The 22887-nt window shown below is 35.4% G+C and overlaps 2 protein-coding genes across 2 annotated transcripts; both read right to left on the reverse strand.

Moving 5' to 3' along the window:
- Positions 1–9815: 9815 nt before the first annotated feature.
- LOC123309865 lies at positions 9816–16448 on the reverse strand. Its single transcript, XM_044893155.1, has 2 exons — positions 16127–16448; positions 9816–16056 (listed from the first exon to the last, which is right to left on the reverse strand). The coding sequence occupies exon 2, from the start codon at positions 15327–15329 to the stop codon at positions 10116–10118; it is 5214 nt and encodes a 1737-aa protein (XP_044749090.1). The 5' UTR covers positions 15330–16056; positions 16127–16448; the 3' UTR covers positions 9816–10115.
- Positions 16449–18157: 1709 nt separating this feature from the next.
- On the reverse strand, positions 18158–22257 carry LOC123309848. The gene is made up of 5 exons (XM_044893137.1): positions 22121–22257; positions 21894–22058; positions 19001–19247; positions 18761–18939; positions 18158–18421 (listed from the first exon to the last, which is right to left on the reverse strand). The coding sequence occupies exons 1-5, from the start codon at positions 22180–22182 to the stop codon at positions 18184–18186; spliced, it is 891 nt and encodes a 296-aa protein (XP_044749072.1). The 5' UTR covers positions 22183–22257; the 3' UTR covers positions 18158–18183.
- Positions 22258–22887: the final 630 nt, after the last annotated feature.

Here is a 22887-nt window from a genome sequence, read left to right on the forward strand (position 1 = left end):
TTATGACAATCCAAGACACCTCCCCATCCTATGATTCCATATGAGAGTTGTGATTGCACAAGTGCGTCATAAAGTATTTGGAGATGTCTTGTGGATTGGATCATTGAAAAAGTTTTCAATGCAGACACTCATATAAGTGGTCATTATTCATCCCATAGGTACGTATTTAAAAATTAAGATGAATATACTACCCCATTTCGACCTGTTCTTGATTTTTCTGAGCATAAATAATTGTTTGGAAAAGTATAGAATTCGATTAAGCTGATTTCTTGAATTTTGTGTCGGTCCATACTTATTTAGTTTATATACTGATTTGAAGAGGTTCGAGTGGGTCTGACCAAGATTATTTAAGATTTTTGTGATACCTGATCATCCTTTATTCAGGAATCGTCTAATTGGGTTTGGAGTAATAAAAAGTCCATTTGACATTGAATCTCAAATAAAAGCTACAATTCAAAAGATTTTCAGAAATTGACCTTCGTCTGATGAAGGAGTCTGATATAGACTCCGAAACTTTACATTGAATAATTAAAATTTCAAAGTTCCTTTTTTCAGTTCATTGTTAGGCAACAAATTTTTTTACTGGATTTGCTCCTGATAAATTTGTGCAAGAGTTTACGCAGGAGCAAATTGGTTATTTCAATTTTTCACTTGATTTTGTATGTACAATTATAATAACAATAATAATTTATTGATCCTTTGATACAAATGAATGTATAGGAAAGGTCAGATAAATAGCAGAAAAAAAATAACATAATAAAAAACACTAACTGAAAAACTAACGAAAATAATCAGCAACAGTATGAGAACAATTCTGAACTAATAGAGCCTTTTTGAATTCTTCTAGTTCTATAGACTTAGTACATTTTGGCAGATGGTTGAAAGGAGTTCACACCACGGGAATCTCTCGCCATCCGTATAAGGCGTAAAGGGGGAAAGACTACTAGAATAAGGAGTGTTGCCAGAACACTTGAACGATAGATAAGTTACGTCGAAAAGGTGGCAGCACTTAGCGAACATCTTTTTTTAATTTCACCAGGATACGAATTGTAGCCAATAGCAAGACTTTTAGAGAAATATTTTCAGGTGGAAATTCATAGAAGATTTAATCGCACCCCGGAAAGTTAAAAACATGAATGAATATTTGTTCTTCAATTAAAAAATTTTATTATTTTGTTTTTGTTTGACGATTGAAAAAATTTTTGACGTTTGATATGATGAACTGATCGAATTAAATTATAATGAGAACCCCATATAAATTAGTAGGTACTATGCTTGGAAAAATGAAGAAATTCCTCATTTCTTTCATTATAGCTATGGAAGCCAAAGAGTATGGTCAAATTTTTTTTCATTATCCTTAACGAATCCCATGCACTGAAGATATATATGGACGAAGAGGACATCGGAGCAACATTCAAGATCTTCCAAAAGGTAGGTCAGGTTAGGTGACTGTAGACCAGACTATGAATATAGTATATATTCATTTATTCATAATAGATCTCAATGGAAGCGAGTTCCTGACTCTACTGATTATTGCATAATGAGAACTATGTTTCTCACAAATGGAGTCAACATGTGTGATCCATCTCAAATTGAAATCCACTTAGATTCCTAGAAGGATATAATAGGATGTTCCACTGATGACATCCAAATGACGAATAAACAGCCCTCTTTGATTACCTACTTCTCGAAGTGGAGTTTATTATCAGAGAATTTAAACGACCTTAATTATCGAAGTACTGCTCCAATTACCGTCAAGGCTCCTGCAACTTATTGAAGGTCTGAACAGAAACCAAAATCTGGGTATCGCCAGCAAACAAAAGTATTTTGATTAACTTGGTTAGGTTAGGTTAGTATTTTGATTAACTTGGTTAGAGAGGAGGAATCAGAAAAATTTACTAAACTAGCCATTATCGCTCTCAAATTAATAGGTAAGTCATCGATGAACAACAGGAACAGAAGCGGTCCTAGAAAAGGACCTTGGGGGACTCCAAGATTCAATTCTCGTTCATCATAAATAAAGACATCAACTCTGACAGACATGGTTCGACTCCTGAGATAGCTAGAGAGCCAATTCGGAAACACATATAAAACCAAAATATAGCATTTGTCATCAAGAATTTGAAAGTTGATAGTCAAATGCTCGTGATAGATTAAAGAATAACCCCGAGGCGAACTGTCCCTTATCAAGATACTGAGTTCGACCCGATCGAAATCCATTCTGTGCGTTATCAAGTACCTATATCATAATATTTGTATGGTACTAGTCTATATAGTATTCAGTTAACGACATTGTCCCAGAAGATATAAAAAAAAGATAAAAAATATTCGAAATCACAAAAACATGAACCTAACCAACAGTTGTGTGCCACTCACCGATGCAGTCAAAGTCAGATGAGCCAAAATATCCTGTTCTACCTTTAGAACATAGATACATGGAATGGAAAATAAGTATTCCAAAGACTGGCGTGAGAAAGTTGCTTAGTATTGCCAATCACAATTAAGACAGTTGACTAGGACATCATTGTCCCACCAATTTTCAATACGAATAGATAGAAAGTATGTAGAGTTTTCAATATAACGCTAGATATATTAGTGTCGCGCTAGACAGAGAAACCTCGAATGTGTGTACATTTCATTCGTAGCACTGAATGTAGTATGTTCTAAAATTTACCATTGTTTATTGAACTCATATTCACTGATTCTACCTAAAATTCTATGTTGAAATTATTTAAAATATTTACGTAAAATTTTTGTTCACGTAGAGCCTAAGTCATCCCTCGTTTATACAACTGCGTATGAGAGGACCTATAAGATGTTATCGTTTGTAAAAAACATGCTCACCTAACAATAACTCGATTTATGCTTATCGATTCGGATTCAGCAATCGCTTTTCACACCTACTGAATTCGAAGACTACCAGGCTGATGTACACTCCATAAAATCTCGACGAAATCCTGCAAATTCTCAGGACCACACTATTTGAATTTTAAGCGCTCTTTACGGTATTCGCGAGACGTTAAAGAGGATAGTAAATCCCTTAGTTATCCAGTTTTCGCGTCATAAAGTAGATTTGGAAATAAGTCGGACGTCGGGGCGCTGCATCAATGCGAATTTAAAGTCGTACAAATACTGAATACAAATACATATTTCAGACGGAACGACCATGTTGGGGTAGAAGAATGGTTTCTTCGTGAGGATATCAAATGGGGTGTAACAGAAGTTTTCATTATTTTGGTGCTTCCGATTTCAAAGTTTGCAATATTATCTGATCGTTCTTCATACAGTGGAGGAAGTGCATTCTTGCCAGGCAATTCTGCTGTCTATATTCGTTTCCTGAGTTAGAGCGGATGAATAATGTTTGGGTATCGATAATTAGAATGCCAGCAAAAGCAATCGCAACGTTGTTTTCAACTGAATATTGTTGTTTTTTGAGTTATTCATAAAGCTCTTGTCTTTTTCCGCCGCAAAAGTTGTTTACAAGTCGTTAAAAGTAAACTGTTAATTTCTGCAAATACTCTGTAAAAAACAGTTATTTCACAAAAGAGACCAGATAGGTAAAAACACATTCCACAGAAAAAACAGAACAGTATTCATCGTCATGATGGCCTATTACTCAACTTTCTGCTGAAAATTTGTATGTCATAAGAAAATTTTTAAAAAAAATTTTAGTCGAAAAATATACTGAATTTTTCATTAAATTCTCAATATTACAAAAACTAGCACAAGTATATTTTTTATTCAATGAACTAACAATGCATGGATATGAGCTACGAAACGACATCAACATCATTTCTGCAAGTTACATAATTTGAGAGTTATGGCTGATTGAACATGACCCTTATTGAAATGGCTAAAATAAAATAAAACTCAGTACTGTACTTTTGATAATTTGTAATGATTAACTAACAAATTAATTATAAAAATTGGTCAAAATGTCCTGCTCAAACGCCTGACTATCGATTGTAGCAACAAAAGAAAAACAGTTTAGGGCCGCTTGTGTAATGGTCTTATTCGAACAACAATAACTCTGAAATGATGTAACTTACAGAAATGAAGTAGGTGTCGTTTTGTAGCTAATATTCTTGCATGTTAGTTCATGCAAGATTTAACATCAATGTGCTTCTTTTTGTACTATTGCGGATTGACTAAAAAATTTAATTTTTGGACAAAAGAATTTTTAAAGCAATTTTTTATGACAATCTTAAACTGAATAATTTCATATTGTTCTATTTCAATAAAAAGTGGTAGTATTATCTTTCAAAAAACATTGTTTTCACATGTGTTCAAAGAAATCGATATTATTTGAAACGATAAAGTAAAATAAAAAAAAATATTTAAAATGGCGGCTATTTCAAAAATAGGGGAGTAAACCCCCCAACAAAGGGTGTTTTTGTCGATAAAATTAGGTATATTTGATTCTCTGAAATTATCGCTAGACACACTGTATAATGACAAATATGAAAATGGTTAAGATTTTTTTTTTGAGGAGAAACCTCATATTTAAAAAATTGTGTCTCCTGTTTTCTACAATTTTTTCATAAGAAGAACTGAAAAAGTGTTTGATAGGAAGGACGGAATAATGTAGTTATACTTATAAAAAGTTCTAACAAAAAAGAAATAAACAATATGGTCTATTATTAAAAGGAAAACCACAAGAAATAAAAATACACAATCCAACAGTATATTAGACGCTGAAACCCGAGGGGTGAACCGGTCGTGAATTGTGGTGTACAAATTGCAGGAATTGTCATGAATTGAATTGAATTGCCAAGAATTGTTGAGAATTGTCATGAATTGCCAGGAATTGTGGTGAATTGTCAAGAATTGTTGTGAATTGCCAAGAATTGTGTGAATTGTCAGTAATTGTTGAGAATTGTCGTGAATTGTGGAGAATGGACTATTTTTCTGAATTTCAAAATCTAAGAATTTTTATAACTCAAATACATATATGGAAATTTATTTTTTTAGAATTTTAACACATTGCATTCGGTCGGAAATTGTGATTTCAGAAGAGCTCTCTTATAGAACATGGATATGTTCTAAGGTATAGAATTCAGAATTTTTTTTTTGTAATATGTGGATATTTCGGTGGATATGGAATTCTATATTTTCTTGATCGGTTTCACTGGTGTCGAATTGACATAAATTACTAGACTGTAGTAAGGGCATTCTACGTTACACGCATTTACACAATCGAATGTTTATTAAGTTCCGAAGGGTGTATATCTGAATTTTGAAGCGAATCTCTTACGTGTTGGATAACTAATGGAAATGGGTTTCCATAAATAATTTGAATTCGATTTTGGAGTTTTAGGAAACTTGCCCATCGTCGTAAATTATAAAGAATTGTTCCGAACTATTAATTTCCGTGAATTGTTCGAAAATTCTCATGAATTGTCTGGAATTGTTATGAATTGCAATGCATTTTCTAATTGTTGGGCGATTCGCTGTCTTGCAATTCACAGGTGTCCAACCTGTCCAACTATAAGGACGCAAAAAGGGAGGTTTGCACATGTATATGGACATGTATATAGTCATATTCATGTAGACATGTATAAAGTCGCATGCCGGCGCAATAGTGCAAACTCCGAGTTTAATTTCTGTATTCTGTGATTTGAATTAAAGTGATATAAGATTGAACAGGTAAGAATTATACAACATCTAATTTTTTCATTATTTCTTAATGATACACAATAATTTCCTACGGGTGTGAAGCCAGGTTTCTTTCATCCACAGTTACAATCTGTCAACGCCGCGCTCTAAGGATAACTGTATTGTTCAGTATACAATTCTTACAGTTCTGAAAAAGATATTAATGCTCGTTTTAGGATTTGAGTTTCTCTTGGAAAAAGAATGAGATATGGTGCAATCGGATATTATTCATACCTTGATTTATACCAATGAAAATCATCAAAGCTCATTGTCAGCCCGTACGGGCCTGGAGGGATTCAAAGTTAAAAATTTCAAATTTTCTCGGGACATGTGCATTCTTGAGAATAGAGTAAATTGGTTCGATATAACATTTTACATCATGAACAGTCATCAAAACACATTGTTAACCTGTACAGGGACTATTCACCAACAATATTGGTGAATATTGGTCCCGATCTCTTTGCGTTCAATAGCAGGTACCTGAAACGATTCCTTTGGTTGAAACCGTTTTATTACTCTGTTGAGAATAACCCATGAAAATCATTGTTAAGAACGGGCGTTCTTTCTTCAATGCATATCATATAATTTTGGTTATTTCAACCTCATTTTTAACACTTTTATAATTTCTGAAAAGATGTTAATTCGAAATGTCGGTCTATATCGGTATATCGATTGCAATAATGTCAATTATATATTCACAGCTTCTTCCCTCTCAACCTGACAAAGATAATTCGGAGGTTCATCTAAGACTTGGAGACTCTCTTGGAGATGTCTCTCCAAGTCTAAAATAAAAATTATTTGAAACATTTGTCTAATGTTTGTAATCAATAGAGCTTTAGTAATGTAATAATTAAGGTTCGTTAAAGTTCGTGAATGAATTCCTAGATATGTAGGTACACACTAAGGATCACCGAATTGGGCAATTCGTAGAGGGATATATTTTTAGTTGATTAATCAGTGAAGATGAATTAATAATATTAATAATTGTTTTCAGCACTCAAAAAGTAGACATAGATATTTCAGCACGTGTGTCGAATCTCTTGATGGTTATTCTGTAAGCTCTTTCTTATTCCATATAAATTGAACGAACAACTTTCATGAGAACACAATCTTGATTTCAACGCACCATGTTTCTGAAACCTGGTAAGTTGTGTTATTATTTTGTAGTACTTCACATACTTTCATAAAATTCCATAAAATAACTCGACATGTTGATGTATGATTTAAAATTAATAGCTTGCACAGTAACCATTTTTTTCAACTACTCGATCAATTTGCGTTTGATAGAAGGTACTGATTCAAAAGATTCCACCTAGAAGTATTTCTTCGCTTCATAAAATTTTATAACTCAATTTGGAAAAACCTACAAAAATTGTCGTTACGAACGGGTACGCTCTGTTGTATTCAATATTAGGGTTGCCCATTTTGACCGAAAAGATTTTATGCCCAGAATAACTCTAGAGCCATTTGCTGAGGGAATTTTAAAAAATGTAGGTACCTGAATGTATTTTTTCCGATCATACAATTTTATACCTCAATTTGGAAAAATCCAAAATTGTCGTTATGGAAGGGAATGCTCTTATCCTATATTAGGTCGTTTTCACAACATTTTATTCAGTTGAATTTCAAAGTTGTTTGAATCAGCCTAAATAACTATATAACTATGTTGATGAGGGGAGATTAATAGTACATCAAACAATGAAGTATAGGATATCCATGGATAGAAGCAATTTCTGTAAGCTAGCCTCAGTTAGCCTTAACTACTATCTAGCTATATCTATAACACATATTATTGAGTGGTTTCAGACCTCTCATAGTGTGATGTGAAGAAAATTCCCAAAATATATATTAAAAAAAAATTAATAACTATGAATTGTATTGAATTATCATGAATTGTATTGAATTGTCATGAATTGTATTGAATTGTCATGAATTGTATTGAATTGCCATGAATTGTATTGAATTGTCCGTGAATTGCCATGAATTTTCTTGAATTGTGTGAATTGTTGAATTGTCTGAATTGTTTTATATGCTATTATAGGAATTGCGTGAATTGTCTGAATTGTGGTGTACAACATTTTCATGACCGGTTCACCCCTCGCTGAAACCTTAATCGATATTTCTCTTCTGAGGATGTTGAAGATTCCATGGTGTAGGATGAAGCTATCAAGATATAAGAGTAGAAACATCTTAGAAGATGTGAATTCAACAAATAACAGAATAAACAGAATTGGAAATAATAAGTATTATGAAGGAAATCAAAGAAAAGGAACCAATATTCACCAATCAGATGGAAAAAGTTGTCCATCTGATTTGCTCCTGACAAATCAGTGCAAGAATTTAGGCAGGGGTAAATCGATTATTTCAATTTTTCTATTGAATTTGTTTCAGAGACTGGGAGTAAAAACCGTGAAGAATTTCAGAAAACACTTAGGGGTGGTTATTTCATGATTTTTATACTATCAAAATTCGTTGTCTACTGAGGGGATCTAAGAGCAAGAAGAAAACGGATGACACATTTTCTAGCTCTTTTTCAGAGAAACGAAGAATGATGGAAATCATAGCCTCCTAAGATTCTTCGTTTTTGATTTATTAGCAAAAAATAAGATTTTGACGATTTCGAAAAGTTCTCATAATTTTTTTGTCTTTGAAGTTACAGATCTGAAAATTAAACCTTCTACAGGCTCTTTCTTACGTAGAATCTACTGAAGAGCTCAAAATATTTTACATTGCGTATCATTAGTCATTTTTTTAAAGGCAAATTTGTATTGAATTTGTTATTTTTGAATTGGAAAAAAAAATTTGTTTGTAGATTCTACGTATAAGAGTGCCTAAGAACGTTCAAGTTTCAGCTCTGTAACTTCAAAGACAAAAAAGTTATGAGAACTTTTCGCAATCGTCAAAATCTCATTTTTTGCTAATAACTCAAAAACGAAGAATGGTAGGAGGCTACGGTTTTCACCATTCTTTGTTTCTTTGAAAAAGAGCTAAGAAATGTGTCATCCGTTTCTTCCAGCTCTTATTGCTCTGCAGATCCCCTCAGTGGACAACTAATTGTGCCCGCACCCTGTATACAAGGAAGAGTATATGTGGTTATGAATCATTTGTTCTCCTGTCACAATTTACTGAAAAAATACAGAAATTCTACCGATTAATTTTCTAAGCTCTCCGAAATATCTCAACATTTTCTTGAAGGTAGGCAACTCACTCAAAAGGAGTAAGAATCGAATAATGAGTGAATCTGTTCACCTTTCAGGCGTATGTTAATCTGTAAATCGCCATCTGCGGAGTAATCCGACTTCTCAACTCCACAGCAGCACCGGAATTCTTGCAGGAATAAATTAAACGAAGATCATAACTAAATTCACCAATTCAGTTTTACAACTGTATATAAATTAGTTGTTCAGAATCCTCCAAAAAGTTATAGTGATAGTTCGGAAATAGGGACCGCGAGCGTGTCGAGGTATAAACACAGGGGAGTTCCTAAGTAATTAGCATACTCCGATCCTAAATAATGGCCTGTATTAAGAAACGTTTAAATAATCTGGGAACAACCAGGTGGGATCTAACTTTATTCGCTGAATGCTTCTGTTCTTCATCGTAAACTTTCTTGAGTTTTCGCAGCCCTTTCTTGCAGGACCGTAATTGGAAATCAATGTGGAATTGAAGAATAATATTCTACTGTGCCTTATGAAAAATGAAGAAAAAAATCAGAACAATAATGCTATAGACGAGTTCCGATCATTAAGTCCAAGTTGTGAGTAACTACAAGAAAAAAAAATTCAAGTGAAAAAATATTATTTTTCCACAGATTTTCAGACAGATACACCCCCAGCTAAAATACTTATGAAACAATGCTACCATCCGATTCAATTCTAGGAGGAACTCGATATCCTTTTCGTATTATTTTGACAACTGAAGCTTTGCTGTGACACCTGGCAACAAATGAATTATCAGGATACTGAATTATATTTTCACTAGTATGAGTATTATCTTCAAGTATATGAAGAAGCTATTTGTAAGCTACCTCTTTGTCGATTTTTCCAATATACCTATTCAATTCATTCAGTGAACACAAAAAAAAATCGATGCATATCCATAACGGAAATATGTTTATCTGAAATTTTTGGGGACTGTGAAAAATCAATTTTCCGGAACAATACTGATTCCACATATGTCCGAAAAAACAGCAGTTGCGGATGTTTTCGTGGTGTAACTTGCAATCACCGCGAAATTCGAAAATTATTGACGGAAAACAAATACTTCTTAATTTAATTTGGCCCATAAAAACAAATAACAAAATTTTATTGATAGTTTTATGAATTAGGAAATTTAGATTCCCAAACATTCTCCCCCACCAAAAACGAATGTTTTTATCCCAAATTCAACAAAAAATGAATACAATCACGAAATAAATAATGAAAAATAACTAATTTTTCAGAAATAAAGGAATGTCCAGATTAATGAACAGGCAGTGGACATACTTTGACCACTGGACGCTGCATAGTGCCGCCGGACGCTGTTTTCAGTGTAACAACCCGTGCAACACCATCATCACCATGATGTAATTTCATGATTCGGGCCAAAGGCCAACGAAGAGGAGGTTGTTGGTCGTCTTTTATCAGAACCAACGAATTTTCATTAAGTGAGGGGTTGGATGTAGACCATTTTGATCTTTCTTGGAGCGAATGAATATATTCTCTGGACCACCTTTTCCAAAAATCGCCTTGAATGCGTTGGATTAACTGCCAACGATTTAGTCGATTTATATTTAAAGAGCTCAGGTCAGGATTTGGAATGGAGCTGACCAGTGGCTCAAAAACCAAAAAATGACCTGGGGTTAGAGCTTGGAGGTCATTTGGGTCTGTGCTAACCGCACAAAGAGGGCGAGAATTCAACACAGCCTCTATCTGAGTCATAAGGGTGTAAAATTCTTCATAACTCAAAACTTGGGTACCGATGACCTTATAAAAGTGGGTTTTGAAAGATTTTACCGCAGCTTCAGCTAAGCCGTTAAAGTGTGGTGCGCTTGGTGGGTTGAAATCCCAAGTAATTGAGAGGGTTTCAGCAGTGACTTGAGCTAGGTTGATCATTTCATTATAAGCTCCTTTAAAATTGGTGCCTTGATCACTTCTAATTGACAAACATTGTCCGCGTCGAGATATGAATCTCCTAAATGCCGCCAAAAATGTATCGGAACTGAGGTCGGAAGTTACCTCGAAATGAATGGCTCTTGTGCTACAACACACGAAAACACAAACGTAGCCCTTGTACGTTTTTGCACCTCTAGTCTTACTCATCAGTAAGGGAAAAGGTCCGGCAAAGTCGAGACAAACTGAGGTGAAAGCGCGTAAGGGAGTTACTCTTACACTCGGTAAATTTCCCATGAATGGATTATAGGATTTGGGTTTGCATCGAAAACAACGAATGCATTTTGACAAACATCTGTAAATCGCACTTCTAGGGGAAAGAATCCAGAAGCGTTGAAGTAATAAATACTGCATTGTCTTTAAGCCCGGGTGTAAAGAAGTTTGATGAGTCCATTCAATAATTAGATCCGTGAGTCTATGGACTTTAGGTAAAAGTAAAGGATGCTTAACGTCGAACGAAAATGGTGATTTTTGCAATCGTCCCCCAACTCTTAAAAGACCATATTGATCAATGAATGGAGCAAGCTTGCGTATTGGTTTTGGTAAAACCTCATTTTGTTTAATCTTCAGCCTAATTTCGGCGAAAACATCATTCTGAACCACCCTAATGAGATACTTTAGCGCATTATCACTTTCTTGAGGACTAATAGAAAGGTTAAACATTGAGATATCATTCCTTTTCAATCCGTTTGATACAAAGCGCAAAATATATGCTGTTATTCTCTGTATTTTTGGAAGAGATGAGAATCTTGAAAGCAAACAGAGAATAACATTTTCCGTGGTAATGAGTTTTGACAACAAAACAGTGGGCGCTCTTTCTTCCGGAATTTCAACACCATTTGAAGAATGAAAGTTATTCTGAGTAGGCCAATGCTCTTCAGATTTCAACAAAAATTCTGGACCATCCCACCACAGGGAAAACTGCGAAAGTTGCGCCGGTGATAAACCACGACTTGCACAATCTGCCGGGTTCAGATGGGAAGGCACATGATGCCAAGATGAAATGGAGATTATTTCTTGGATATGTCTCACGCGATTGGCAATAAATGTTTTCCATCTATGCGGAGACGAAGTAACCCAAGTGAGAACAATCATGGAATCTGACCAGACATATATGTCATTGAAAGTGAATATGCCTTTGAAACTTTCTATCACGAATGCTATGAGATTAGCAAGTAAAAGAGCTGCTAGGAGTTCCAATCTTGCGATTGATTGAGTTTTCAGAGGAGATACTCTACATTTGGCGCAAACAAGGGTGGTTTTAAAACTATTGGCATTCCAGAACCTGAGATATACCACACTGGCATAGCCAATTTCGGACGCATCACAAAAACCGTGAATTTGTACTTCAGAAGTCCTATCGAAGCCAAAGTATCGTGGTATCTTTATATTACCGAGACCGGGTAGTTCTACCTTGAATTGTTGCCACACTCGCTGTATGTGTTCAGGAAGCTCTTCGTCCCAAGATACGTGGGATTGCCACAACTTTTGGAGAAGCTGCTTTGCAAGCAGCAAGCATGGAGAAACGAAACCCAAAGGGTCAAATATTCTACTAACCTCGGAAAGAATCGACCGTTTGCTACAGGTTTTGTTGAGAGGATAGTATGAATATGAAAATACATCCGCCTTGGGATTCCATTTAAGACCTAGGACTTTGATGAAAGAAGGTTCATCTTTATCGAATGTGCAGTCGGTCAACACATCGGACCCAAAATCTTGAATAAGACTGGGATGATTACCGGCCCATTTGCCCAGTTCGAAACCACCTTCTCTTAAAAGATTAATGAGCTCCAATTGAAGAGCGCGAGTATCTTCGACGGAATCGCTACCGAGGAGCCCGTCATCAATATAAAAATTCTCTTCTAAGGCTTTGGCTGCTTTGGGAAAGCGTGCCTTTTCGGACTTGGCTAACTCCTGTAACGTTTTCAAAGCAAGATACGGTGAACACGAAACACCGTAAGTGACTGTTCGTAAATAATATTCCCTTAAAGGCTCAGAAGGATCAGATCGCCAAATTATTTTCTGAAATTGCCAAAACTCTTTATTTTCATTGATTTGGCGGTACATTTGTTTGATATCGCAAGTAAAGCAGTAACGAAAGTAGCGAAAATTAAGTAGGAGACAAGATATATCTTTTTGAAGCTTGGGTCCAGTATACAGAGTATCATTCAGAGAAACACCTTGAACGTCACGTAAACTGGCGTCGAATACTACTCGAATTTTGTAAATAACGGAAGAATTTTCAATTTGTTCTTTGAAAATTGCATGATGTGAAATATAGTATGAAGTAGGGGATTTAAATTCTGATGTTGGGACTGGACTCATATGCTCTCTGTTGATATAATCTGTCATGAATTCCACGTATTTTCCTTTGAGGTTTGGATTTTTCAGGAATCGATTTTCAAGCATACAAAATCTTCTATAGGCCTGAGTGTAGGTATCACAGAAAGACGGATTCTGTATTCGGAAAGGAAGAGGAACTGAGAATCTGCCTGTAGGCTCCCGAAAAGTCAAGGAAGAATAAATTTTCTCGCAAATTTCATCCTCAGGTGATACACAAGGAGGTTGAGGGACATTTTCGACCTCCCAAAACCTTCGCAAAATATGATCCACATTTAAATCCACAGACGAATGAAGAGATGTCAAATGGCATTTTTGAGGAGATGTAGAGGTTCGTCCTTGAAGAACGTATCCATAGATGGTCTCCAAGGCTACCGGTTGATTGGGTCCACCAAAAATTCGTTTGGACCTCAAAAGGAAAGGAACTAACTCAGCTCCTATAAGCATATCTATAGGACCTGGTTGATAAAATTTAGGGTCCGCTAATTTGAGCCCATGAATATGAGTCAAATCTCGAGGATTAATATGAAATTTGGGTTGGTTCGAACAAACCTTGGGTATGATAATGGCTTCAAGAGAGAAAGTTGGACCAGACTGATCACAGGGCTTGATAAGGCAAGAAGTTGTACCCTGAGTGGTGGATGATGTCATCCCATTTAGCCCTTCCACAGGTATTGATATCCTTCTTCGAGGAAGTCCCAAACGTCTAACACAAGTGTCGGAAATAAAGTTTGCCATAGACCCTGTATCCAAAAGTATGCGAATTTTCTGGAAATTTCCGTTGAAATCCTTAACATGTATCACACAAGTAGATAATAAAATCGTTGTTAATGTTGAAGCCGTAGAAGAGTTTGTACTGACGAGAGATGTTGGAACAATAGATTGAGTTTCCCCCACCGAGTTGACGGGTTCACTCTGATTGGATGGCTGAAGTGAAGGACTTGAACCTTTTGATGATTTATCGAAATGCAGAGTAGTATGATGTGGTAATTTGCAAATTCTACATTTATGACTAGAACTACAATTTCTGACAGAATGAGGAGAAATCAAACAATTAACGCATAGATTATGTTGTTTGACCAAAGAAAAACGTTCTTGGGGAGTTTTGGCTAGAAATGATTGACATTTGTATAAGGGATGAGAAGACGAACATAAAAAACACTTAGTGCTTTGGCCAGATGGACCAGGCTGGGACTCGGAAGCAACGAAGCTAGCCACAGGCCCTCTACTAGGGGCTCGGGAAACCCGCTGAGGGATCCCACTGTTTGCATATTGCAAATTGGAAGTAGTGAATTGTACAGATTCCAAAGCTGTACATTGTCTCTCTAAAAAGGTAACCAACTGTCGATAAGTAGGAATCTCATGATTTACACTATTTTCTAACTCGAAGTCAGTACGTGTTTTAACATCTAATTTGTTCATAAGCATATTAAATAATAAGAAATCCCAATGATCGACAGGGAAATCGAGAACACGTAAAGCGGCAACATTTTCCGTAAATATATTTAAAAGATGTCTTAATTTCACAGATGTCGGTTTCTGTACTGGTTGGGCATTGAAAATATCATTATAATACTGACTGGCAAGTATTCTTTTATTTTGGTATCTTTTCTCTAAAATTTCGTATGCAATTTTATAATTTGCATCAATGAGAGGAATGCCTTTAATAAGTGCTAAAGGTTCGTGACTAAGGGATGTTAAAAGATAACGAAACTTTTCAACATCAGACAAATCAGTATTTTCATGAATGATGCTCTTGAATAAGTCGAAAAAGCTAGGCCAATCTCGAAAATTGCCTGAAAATGTTGGAATAGAAAGCTTGGGAATTCTGGCTGAAGGCTTGCAAGGTTGTAAACTAGTTTTTGATGAAGTGTTTGAAGAGGTTCCCGCAGAATTTTTCAATAACAAATCATGTTTAATTGATTTCACGTAGTAATATGCCTGATCAGCCGCGATTCTGAGTTTATCGTACTCTGAAAATTCTTCATCTGAAATTAAACCAATGATTGTATTGTGTGATGATCGAAAATCCTCATAAGCGCCTTCTATTTCATCAGCTCTGGCTAAAAACTGCGATTTATAAGATTCATTTGTTGATGCCTGAATGCCTATTTCTTGAGCTTCCTTTAAACGCGAATAGGCTGTTTGGCGCAGTAAATTAGCTCTAGTTAATTTGCTGGACATTATGAATCAATATAATATAATAATCTGATATAATAAATATCCGAGGTAATAAAAAACTGAACAATGTAAATCGATTGCTAGATTTATGAAACGTGTATTAATAAATGTGTGGAAAAGGAAAACTAGCGTTTACTTCAGAAGATATGGTCGACAGTTGAATAATACAATATGATCTACAAATTTTCAAAATGTACAATAGTAAATGAAATCTGGTGTAAGTACGTGATGAATTGCAGTAAATATGGGTCAATAATGAATGATATTCGAAAATTGTTACCCAGTAATTACGATTGATATCAAAAGCAAGTAATAATATTCGAAAGGAAGTAAAGATAAGTTGAAAAGTATGTAATAATACACTTCAAACAGCTCCCGAAGGCAAAATACAGCGACCGCAACAAAATGTTGAACTGAATAATTGAAAATATTGAATTTGTCATCAAAATAGCATCCACTGTTTGAATGAAGAGATATTATAAAAGATGAAGACAAATTGAAAACATTCGTTTTATAATTCCCGTTGTAAACAAAGATGAAAATGCACCATGCGCGCTGTGACCCTGACCTTGAACCGGTCTGCCCGTGAAATGAAATGATTTTCACAAGAGACGTATGTCGCAAAAAATAAATGAAAAAAGGTAAATTTTGGCCAAATTAAATTATGAATGAATTTTTCTGAAGGAAACAACCCGGCAACGAAGGACCAATGTCAACGTAGGAATGAATGCTGGTTAAAAAAAGGAAGAGAATAATTATGAAACAATATACGAGCAAGTACACCTCGAAGAGAAAAATACCTCGTTATTTTCTTGATTCCTGGATGTTCGGAGTCGTGTAGCTATGGATCACAGCAATGGATCGTATTTTCTGATTGTCGTAGTAAATATTAATAATAATTTATCGAGCGAGAGTACTCTCTAGTTCGGCCGTAAGAACAATACTGATTCCACATATGTCCGAAAAAACAGCAGTTGCGGATGTTTTCGTGGTGTAACTTGCAATCACCGCGAAATTCGAAAATTATTGACGGAAAACAAATACTTCTTAATTTAATTTGGCCCATAAAAACAAATAACAAAATTTTATTGATAGTTTTATGAATTAGGAAATTTAGATTCCCAAACACTCATCATCTCATCATTTTTATCTTTCATTAATGTTTTTTTCATATAAAATACCAGAAGAAGTAAAAATTCACTATTTTTTGTTTTTCTATGGATTTTTCCAGATAAACTTTTTCCCAAAGTTATTTTAATTTTTTGAGTTACAACTGCTTTGCGAACATTACATTATAAACACAAAATGAAGAAATATTTTCACTCATTCAATCGATGAGAAAAAATAATTTGCTCGCTTGAATCGTCAAAATATGTCGTGGAACCCACAGCGCAGCCGGTCCTGTAACATTCATTGGCTAAAACTTCCTCTTGCAGAATAAGTATAAGCCTTTCTAGATTTGCATAAGATTAGTTTACGAACTGACAGTCTTAAATTCAAACTTTTAAAGCAGATATTCTGAATGGTTTCAGTCAACTAGAAACTTGAATCAGTAGTAACATTTTGAATATTTAAAAACCTACAATTAAGTAGTGGATAATAGATAAATATTTCAAACCCAATAACGATTTGATAGGTAGCGTAATTTCCGAAATGAAAATCGATGAACACAAAATCTGAAAGACTTGCTATAAAGCATTCATCGATAAACACAAAATATTACAGAAAAAGTTTACAGTTATGTTCAAGTTTCAAGCACGAAACATCAAATTGTCAGAGCCTACTTGACGACGAATTTGTTTCAACGCACGTTATATATTACAGCAAGAATTTGATTGGGTAATTTCGAGTATAATAAATTTTTTCAACCCCGTCAATCTTACATTGATAGTAACAACTTGTGCACTGCAATACTGCACTAAACTCACATGCAGGTCCTCTAGGAGTATGGAGAGCAACCCTAGAATTTTATAGATGTAAATTGGTGTTTCCGTATATCCTCACAAAGATTTCTCCAAATTACAAACGAGGATAAAATTATATACAAAAAAAAGTCTTAAAACATTGATTTTTTATTAGAAAATGTACAACATAACTTTCCCGATATTTTCTCCTTGAGACTTGTTACTTTATATTTGGTTTTTCACTTTCCCTTCTTAAATTGATAATTGCTATCATACAATTGTAAATATTTTCAAAACGATGTAGGTACTTAATAAACTTTTTAGGGTTTTCACTCCCAATCTCTGAAACAAAATCAATTAAAAATGAAATCAACGATTTGCTCCTGCGTGAATTCTTGCACTAATTTGTCAGGAGCAAATTAACTGGAAAAAATTGTTGCCGGACAATGAACTGAAAATAAATAACGTTGAAATTATAATTCTAAGTGGTAACGTTTCGGAGTCTATATCAGACTCCTTCATCAGACGAAAAATCTATTTTCGAAAATCTTTGCTCCTGACAAATAAGTGCAAGAATTTACGAAGGAGCAAATCGTTGATTTCATTTTTGATTGATTTTGTTTCAGAGATTGGGAGTGAAAACCCTAAAAAGTTTATTAAGAAATGCAGAATCCTCCCAGAATAAATTTCAATCGATATCTGATGTAGGTACTCATTCGAAAAATTTAACTCGAATGAGTTTGCTATACAGCCTAAAAATAAAGACAACGTTAACGAAAAAAGGATTTTCTTGACAGAAATTAAAGATTTTTTGTTTACTCTGTCTGTTCAATGAAAATTATGTTTAATAGTAATTAAGAAATAATGAAACTGTTCATGAAAAGGGCAGGTATTGTTACAATGGAACTATATTTATTATCCACATAAAAACAGAAAATTAAGCAATAGGTACATCATGCTCCTGGTCCTCCAAAACTACTCTCAATAAGATCGCCAGTCAGCGCTATGTAGCAAAAAGCTCCATCTTCTGGAACAGGTTGACTCTGAAGGAACTCGTTAGCCATAGTACTGGTAGGATCGAGCACTGTACTGTTATCAAAACTTTCTTTAGCCAACTGAGCTAGAGGTGGAAGGGTTTTCCATGGGGGTTTCTCTAAGAAAGGACCAACAGCTCGAAGATCAGATATGTATCTAGAACAATCCTCACTAGTTGAAAAATGAACTGACATAGAAAAATAATGAGCTGGAAATGGCGGAAAGTATGAAATCCAAGTCTCACTCATATATTTTTTGGCTCAACATAACAACTTATGTAGTCTGTTTTTTTCTAATATCACAATTTTCTTATCTGACTAAAGTCACTTAATCTTGAAAAATTTTTGTCTATCCTTCTTTTTGTCCAGGGTAAAGCAACTTTATAAAAGAGAGAATTGTGGTAAGAGCACATTTACTATTCTTCGTTCCTTAGAAAGGACTCTAATGTCATATCAAAGTATATGAAACAATGTTCCATTTATACTCTTAGCTTACCCCAAAAGTGCCATCATGTAATCATTTCTAACAGCTTTCATACTGGAGCAACAGTTTCCTTGTATCGTGCAAAGGGTCTGCAGCCAGCAAGCTACTTTAGTTCGATCCTCAGCATTGAGCATCAGTGCCGCATATGGTCTCGCTAAATACAAGAAAAACTGAAATTCCTGATCCAGCACCTAAGCAGAGGCAAAAAGGTTACTACCATCAAAATCCAAACCCCTTCAAATTTTGTCTCACCCTATCGAGAGCGTGATCCTTCTTACACTCGTCTTTATTCGAATGAACAGAACATTCCAGTGGCGTGAAATTTTCAGGGAGTGAAACAAGAACATCTCTCCAGGTGTCATCTCTTTCCCAAGTAGCCGCCTCTACTCTGTATTCTGGTAGTGATCCTAAATCTCTCAGGACCGCTGCTGGAGGCTCCGTTTCGAAAACACCAATCAGTTCATCGTTGAACATGGTTAATGTTAGGTAAAGGAGATATCTGCAAGACGGAGTTGAAGGAAAACTACGAGCAATCAACTAATGCATGGAACTAAATAAGCTCATCATGAAAATAAACGACGGAACAATAAAATTTATGACTTTGTGAAATTTCACCAACACTAGAAAAAAATCATAGTGTTGCGCTTAACTATAGATTAACTTAGAAATAAAGATTAACCAATTTTATATCCAGCCAGCTCAATCTGTTAGTCGGTATATACTTCTTTCGTAAACATCGAGTGAAAGAGGTAAAAGGGGAAAATCAGATGATTGAGAGGGTTGGGATATCGCTATCTGTGAGTGAACCGCTGCATGTTGAAGGCCTCAAAAAATGCTTAAATAATAGTTAACTGGAGCCTGTACAGTAAATACTTTCGACACAGGAGCCAGATCGGAAAGAATAAAAAAACAGTTCAGAAATTGGAAAATTTTGACGTTTACCAAATGAAACAAATCTACGTGAACACGTCAATGTTCAGTTTGACAAAAGTGAGGTTAGCACCTATCAGAGACAGGGGTGCATTTGACGGATGGTGCAAGTCATTGTATCTCCGATATGGGGAGATATCAGGACAAAATACTCGAACAAGCTTCAAGAATCTAATGTTGATCAAAAATGTTGTCAACTCGTAAACGAATTCACAAGATCAGTTGGAGCAGAATTTTCAGATGATTGAAACACAGATCAAGAAATCGAAATTCGAATGAATTGACCTGGTTGAACCTCTTTTGCTCTTTTAGTGAACTTCGATGATGTTAGACGGTACTTCTGTTCAAGTTGCCCAGCAAATGGTGAAAGATGTTCATTCAAAATGCGCATTCGGCTGACAGAGCATAACCAAAAATGGAATATTGATGCTGTTAGCCCAAAATTAAGGTGCGATTATATTCTTGACGAAAAATATTCTTGATTAACATTTCATTTTCTATTAGTGGTTTGATTCTGATAGATTAACGTTGAGCTTGCAGAAGTCGCAATTTCTTGAACAATTGGAGGGCAAATATTGTTATCAATTACTCAGTCCGATTGGGTATTGGAATTAAGAGGCTCATTAGGTTAAATTAAAAAGTTGTCTGAATGGCCTAATCACGTACGTTTATAATATCCCGAAAAATGCTAGAAATATGCTCACCTTGTGCGCAGATGACACAGGAATAGCGTTCAGACATCGACGCCCAGAGATCATACATCAGAGACTGCAGGAAGCCATAGATGAATTACTCAAATGGTGCATTAAATGGAAAATGCAAATCAATGGAAGTAAGACTCAAGCAATATTACTGCAAGAGAGAAGATTGAGGATGGAAGGAAAACTTGAAGTTTATGGAGAAGAGGTTCAATGGGAAAATGAAGCAATATACCTAGGAGTGAAGCTTGACAAAGGACTAACATGGAAAAACCACATCAAATGTGCAGTCGATAAAACAAAAGCCGCAATGAGTAGAGTTTATCCACTCATAGGCAGAAGAAGTCATATGAATAAGAACATCAAGTTGACGATGATTAAAACTATCGCGCGACCACAACTCACATATGGATCGGCGGCATGGGGCTTCGCAGTCAAGACCCAGATCAAGAGAATACAGGCCACTGAGAATAAACTCTTTAGAATGTACCCTGGTTTGTTAGGAACAAACAAATCTACAAGGACTTGAAATGGGAACCAGTTACAGAATTTATGAAGAGCAAGGCGGAAAGGATGTTCGACAAAGCCAAGCAACATCCAAATGAGGAACTACGGAGATTAGTCGATTACGATCCAGCAGAAGAAGCTAGAAGGTCAAGAACCTACCACCGAAGACCGAGAGATCAGTTAAGGATTTAAAAAGTAACCAAAGAAGAGCTTAACCTATAAAAGATATAGGCAGCATACAACTAACAACACGACTATGATCGTATGATAGTCCAGAAACCATAAGAGTCAACTGGTTAATAGGCAAAATGCCTGGAACCTATGAAGAAGCAGTTTAGGGTTTTAGTGGGTCTCGAGCTCAGGAGAGTGGGAATCCCCACACTTGTTCCTCCTCTCTCGTCTGTCTTGCTGATTTTCCCCCTGCTACACAAAAAAAAGGGCCTAATGACCCTCGGACATATTCCAAGGAAGAAGAAGAAGAAGATCACATGCCCGATGAAAATTCTTTTAACTGTTGAGTAGTTCAACTTTGATCTAACAAAAACCAAGATTCATCCAATATTTGGAATGCAAAAAATGTTTTACTAGAATAATAAATAATATTTGAGATCATTCTTCATCATATTTGATTAGCTGCTGGGTCCTGCTTACTCAAGTTTGAGTATGTAGTTAGCTGAACCTGTGTTTCTCCAACGATGAGAAAACGAAAATTTGTTTACCTACTGGTGCAAAAATGACGCGAACTGAAGGTGTGATCAAATTCATTCGATTAGTTCTATACATTAACGGTAGGGCTAGCGGAACCTATTGTTGAAGGGCAATCGTTAGCGGATTCAAGTGGAAGCCTGAAATGTGCATCATTTCACCATTAGGCCAATGAATACCTATGGTCTAAAATTTTGCACAGAAATTATCCCGAATTCCGAATTCCCGAAGGTAGTTCTGCTAGCCAAACTAGTTGCATTTAATTCATTATTATATTATGTTTGTTATAGAAGATAACTATTCACCTATTTCTCTTCTCTCTGAGTGTAGAAGTATGATATTCAGGTCTGAATAGTTTCTTTATCCAGGGTATAACATGGTCTTGATCTGCATCGCTCGTGAGGGTTGGCGCGATGATTTTCAGAACTGAGCTGTAGTACAGGAATTCAGAGTTCAGAGCTTGACTACTCCTGAAGAAAGTGTAAAAGAATCCGGATAAATTCTGGAAATTTTTAAAAAGCACAATACCCACTTCTCATCTATCTGCGCAACAGGATCATTATTTTCTTTCTCAACTGGTGGTTCTTCAGCCATTACACACAAGAATTTGAAGAATTTTTTCACAAGAAATTTTGATTGATGTCACTTCAAATGACAATATGAATTGATCTTCTCTGATTTCAGCCTACATCAGAAACAATAGCATAGTACTCCCAATAGGTGATTCAATATGGTCGTTGATGATTTAACTGTGAGGTTTTACATGAGTAGGTGTAGCAGGGATTATTTAATATTCATATTGACATTAAGTCCTTTTTTTTCTCATATTCATCACATTTCACAATTATCTTTTTCCCTGTAGCAATCTTCTCAGAAGCACAAAGGGTCACTGGACCGAAATAGGAACCGAGCGGAAAAAAATTCGTCTGGTTTTAGACTAAAGGTGCCTACAGATTACTCTGACGTGACGTGTTACCACGTCATAATGCGCATGTTTCGAAAATCTTAAATGGTTCCAGTGCGTCAATATATCAAAACTACAACATATTTATGTTCAAAATAACCTCCCTCAGACTTCCTAAGAAAAGCTTTGACACCCTGTATGTATGGAAAAACGAAGCATTTGCGGGCAAAATTCACACTTGTCACACATATCCACTACGCGGCCAACCGTAATACACTTCTGAATATGAAAATTTCATTTAAAAAAAAATTCCGTACGAAAGTAATAGTTCGAGAGCTTGCAACGAAAATCGGCAAGAGTTTTGTAATGGCTCATAATGTAATTTAGTATTGAGG

Source organism: Coccinella septempunctata, chromosome 3 (genome assembly GCF_907165205.1).
Source record: "Coccinella septempunctata chromosome 3, icCocSept1.1, whole genome shotgun sequence".
Lineage (NCBI taxonomy): Eukaryota > Metazoa > Arthropoda > Insecta > Coleoptera > Coccinellidae > Coccinella > Coccinella septempunctata.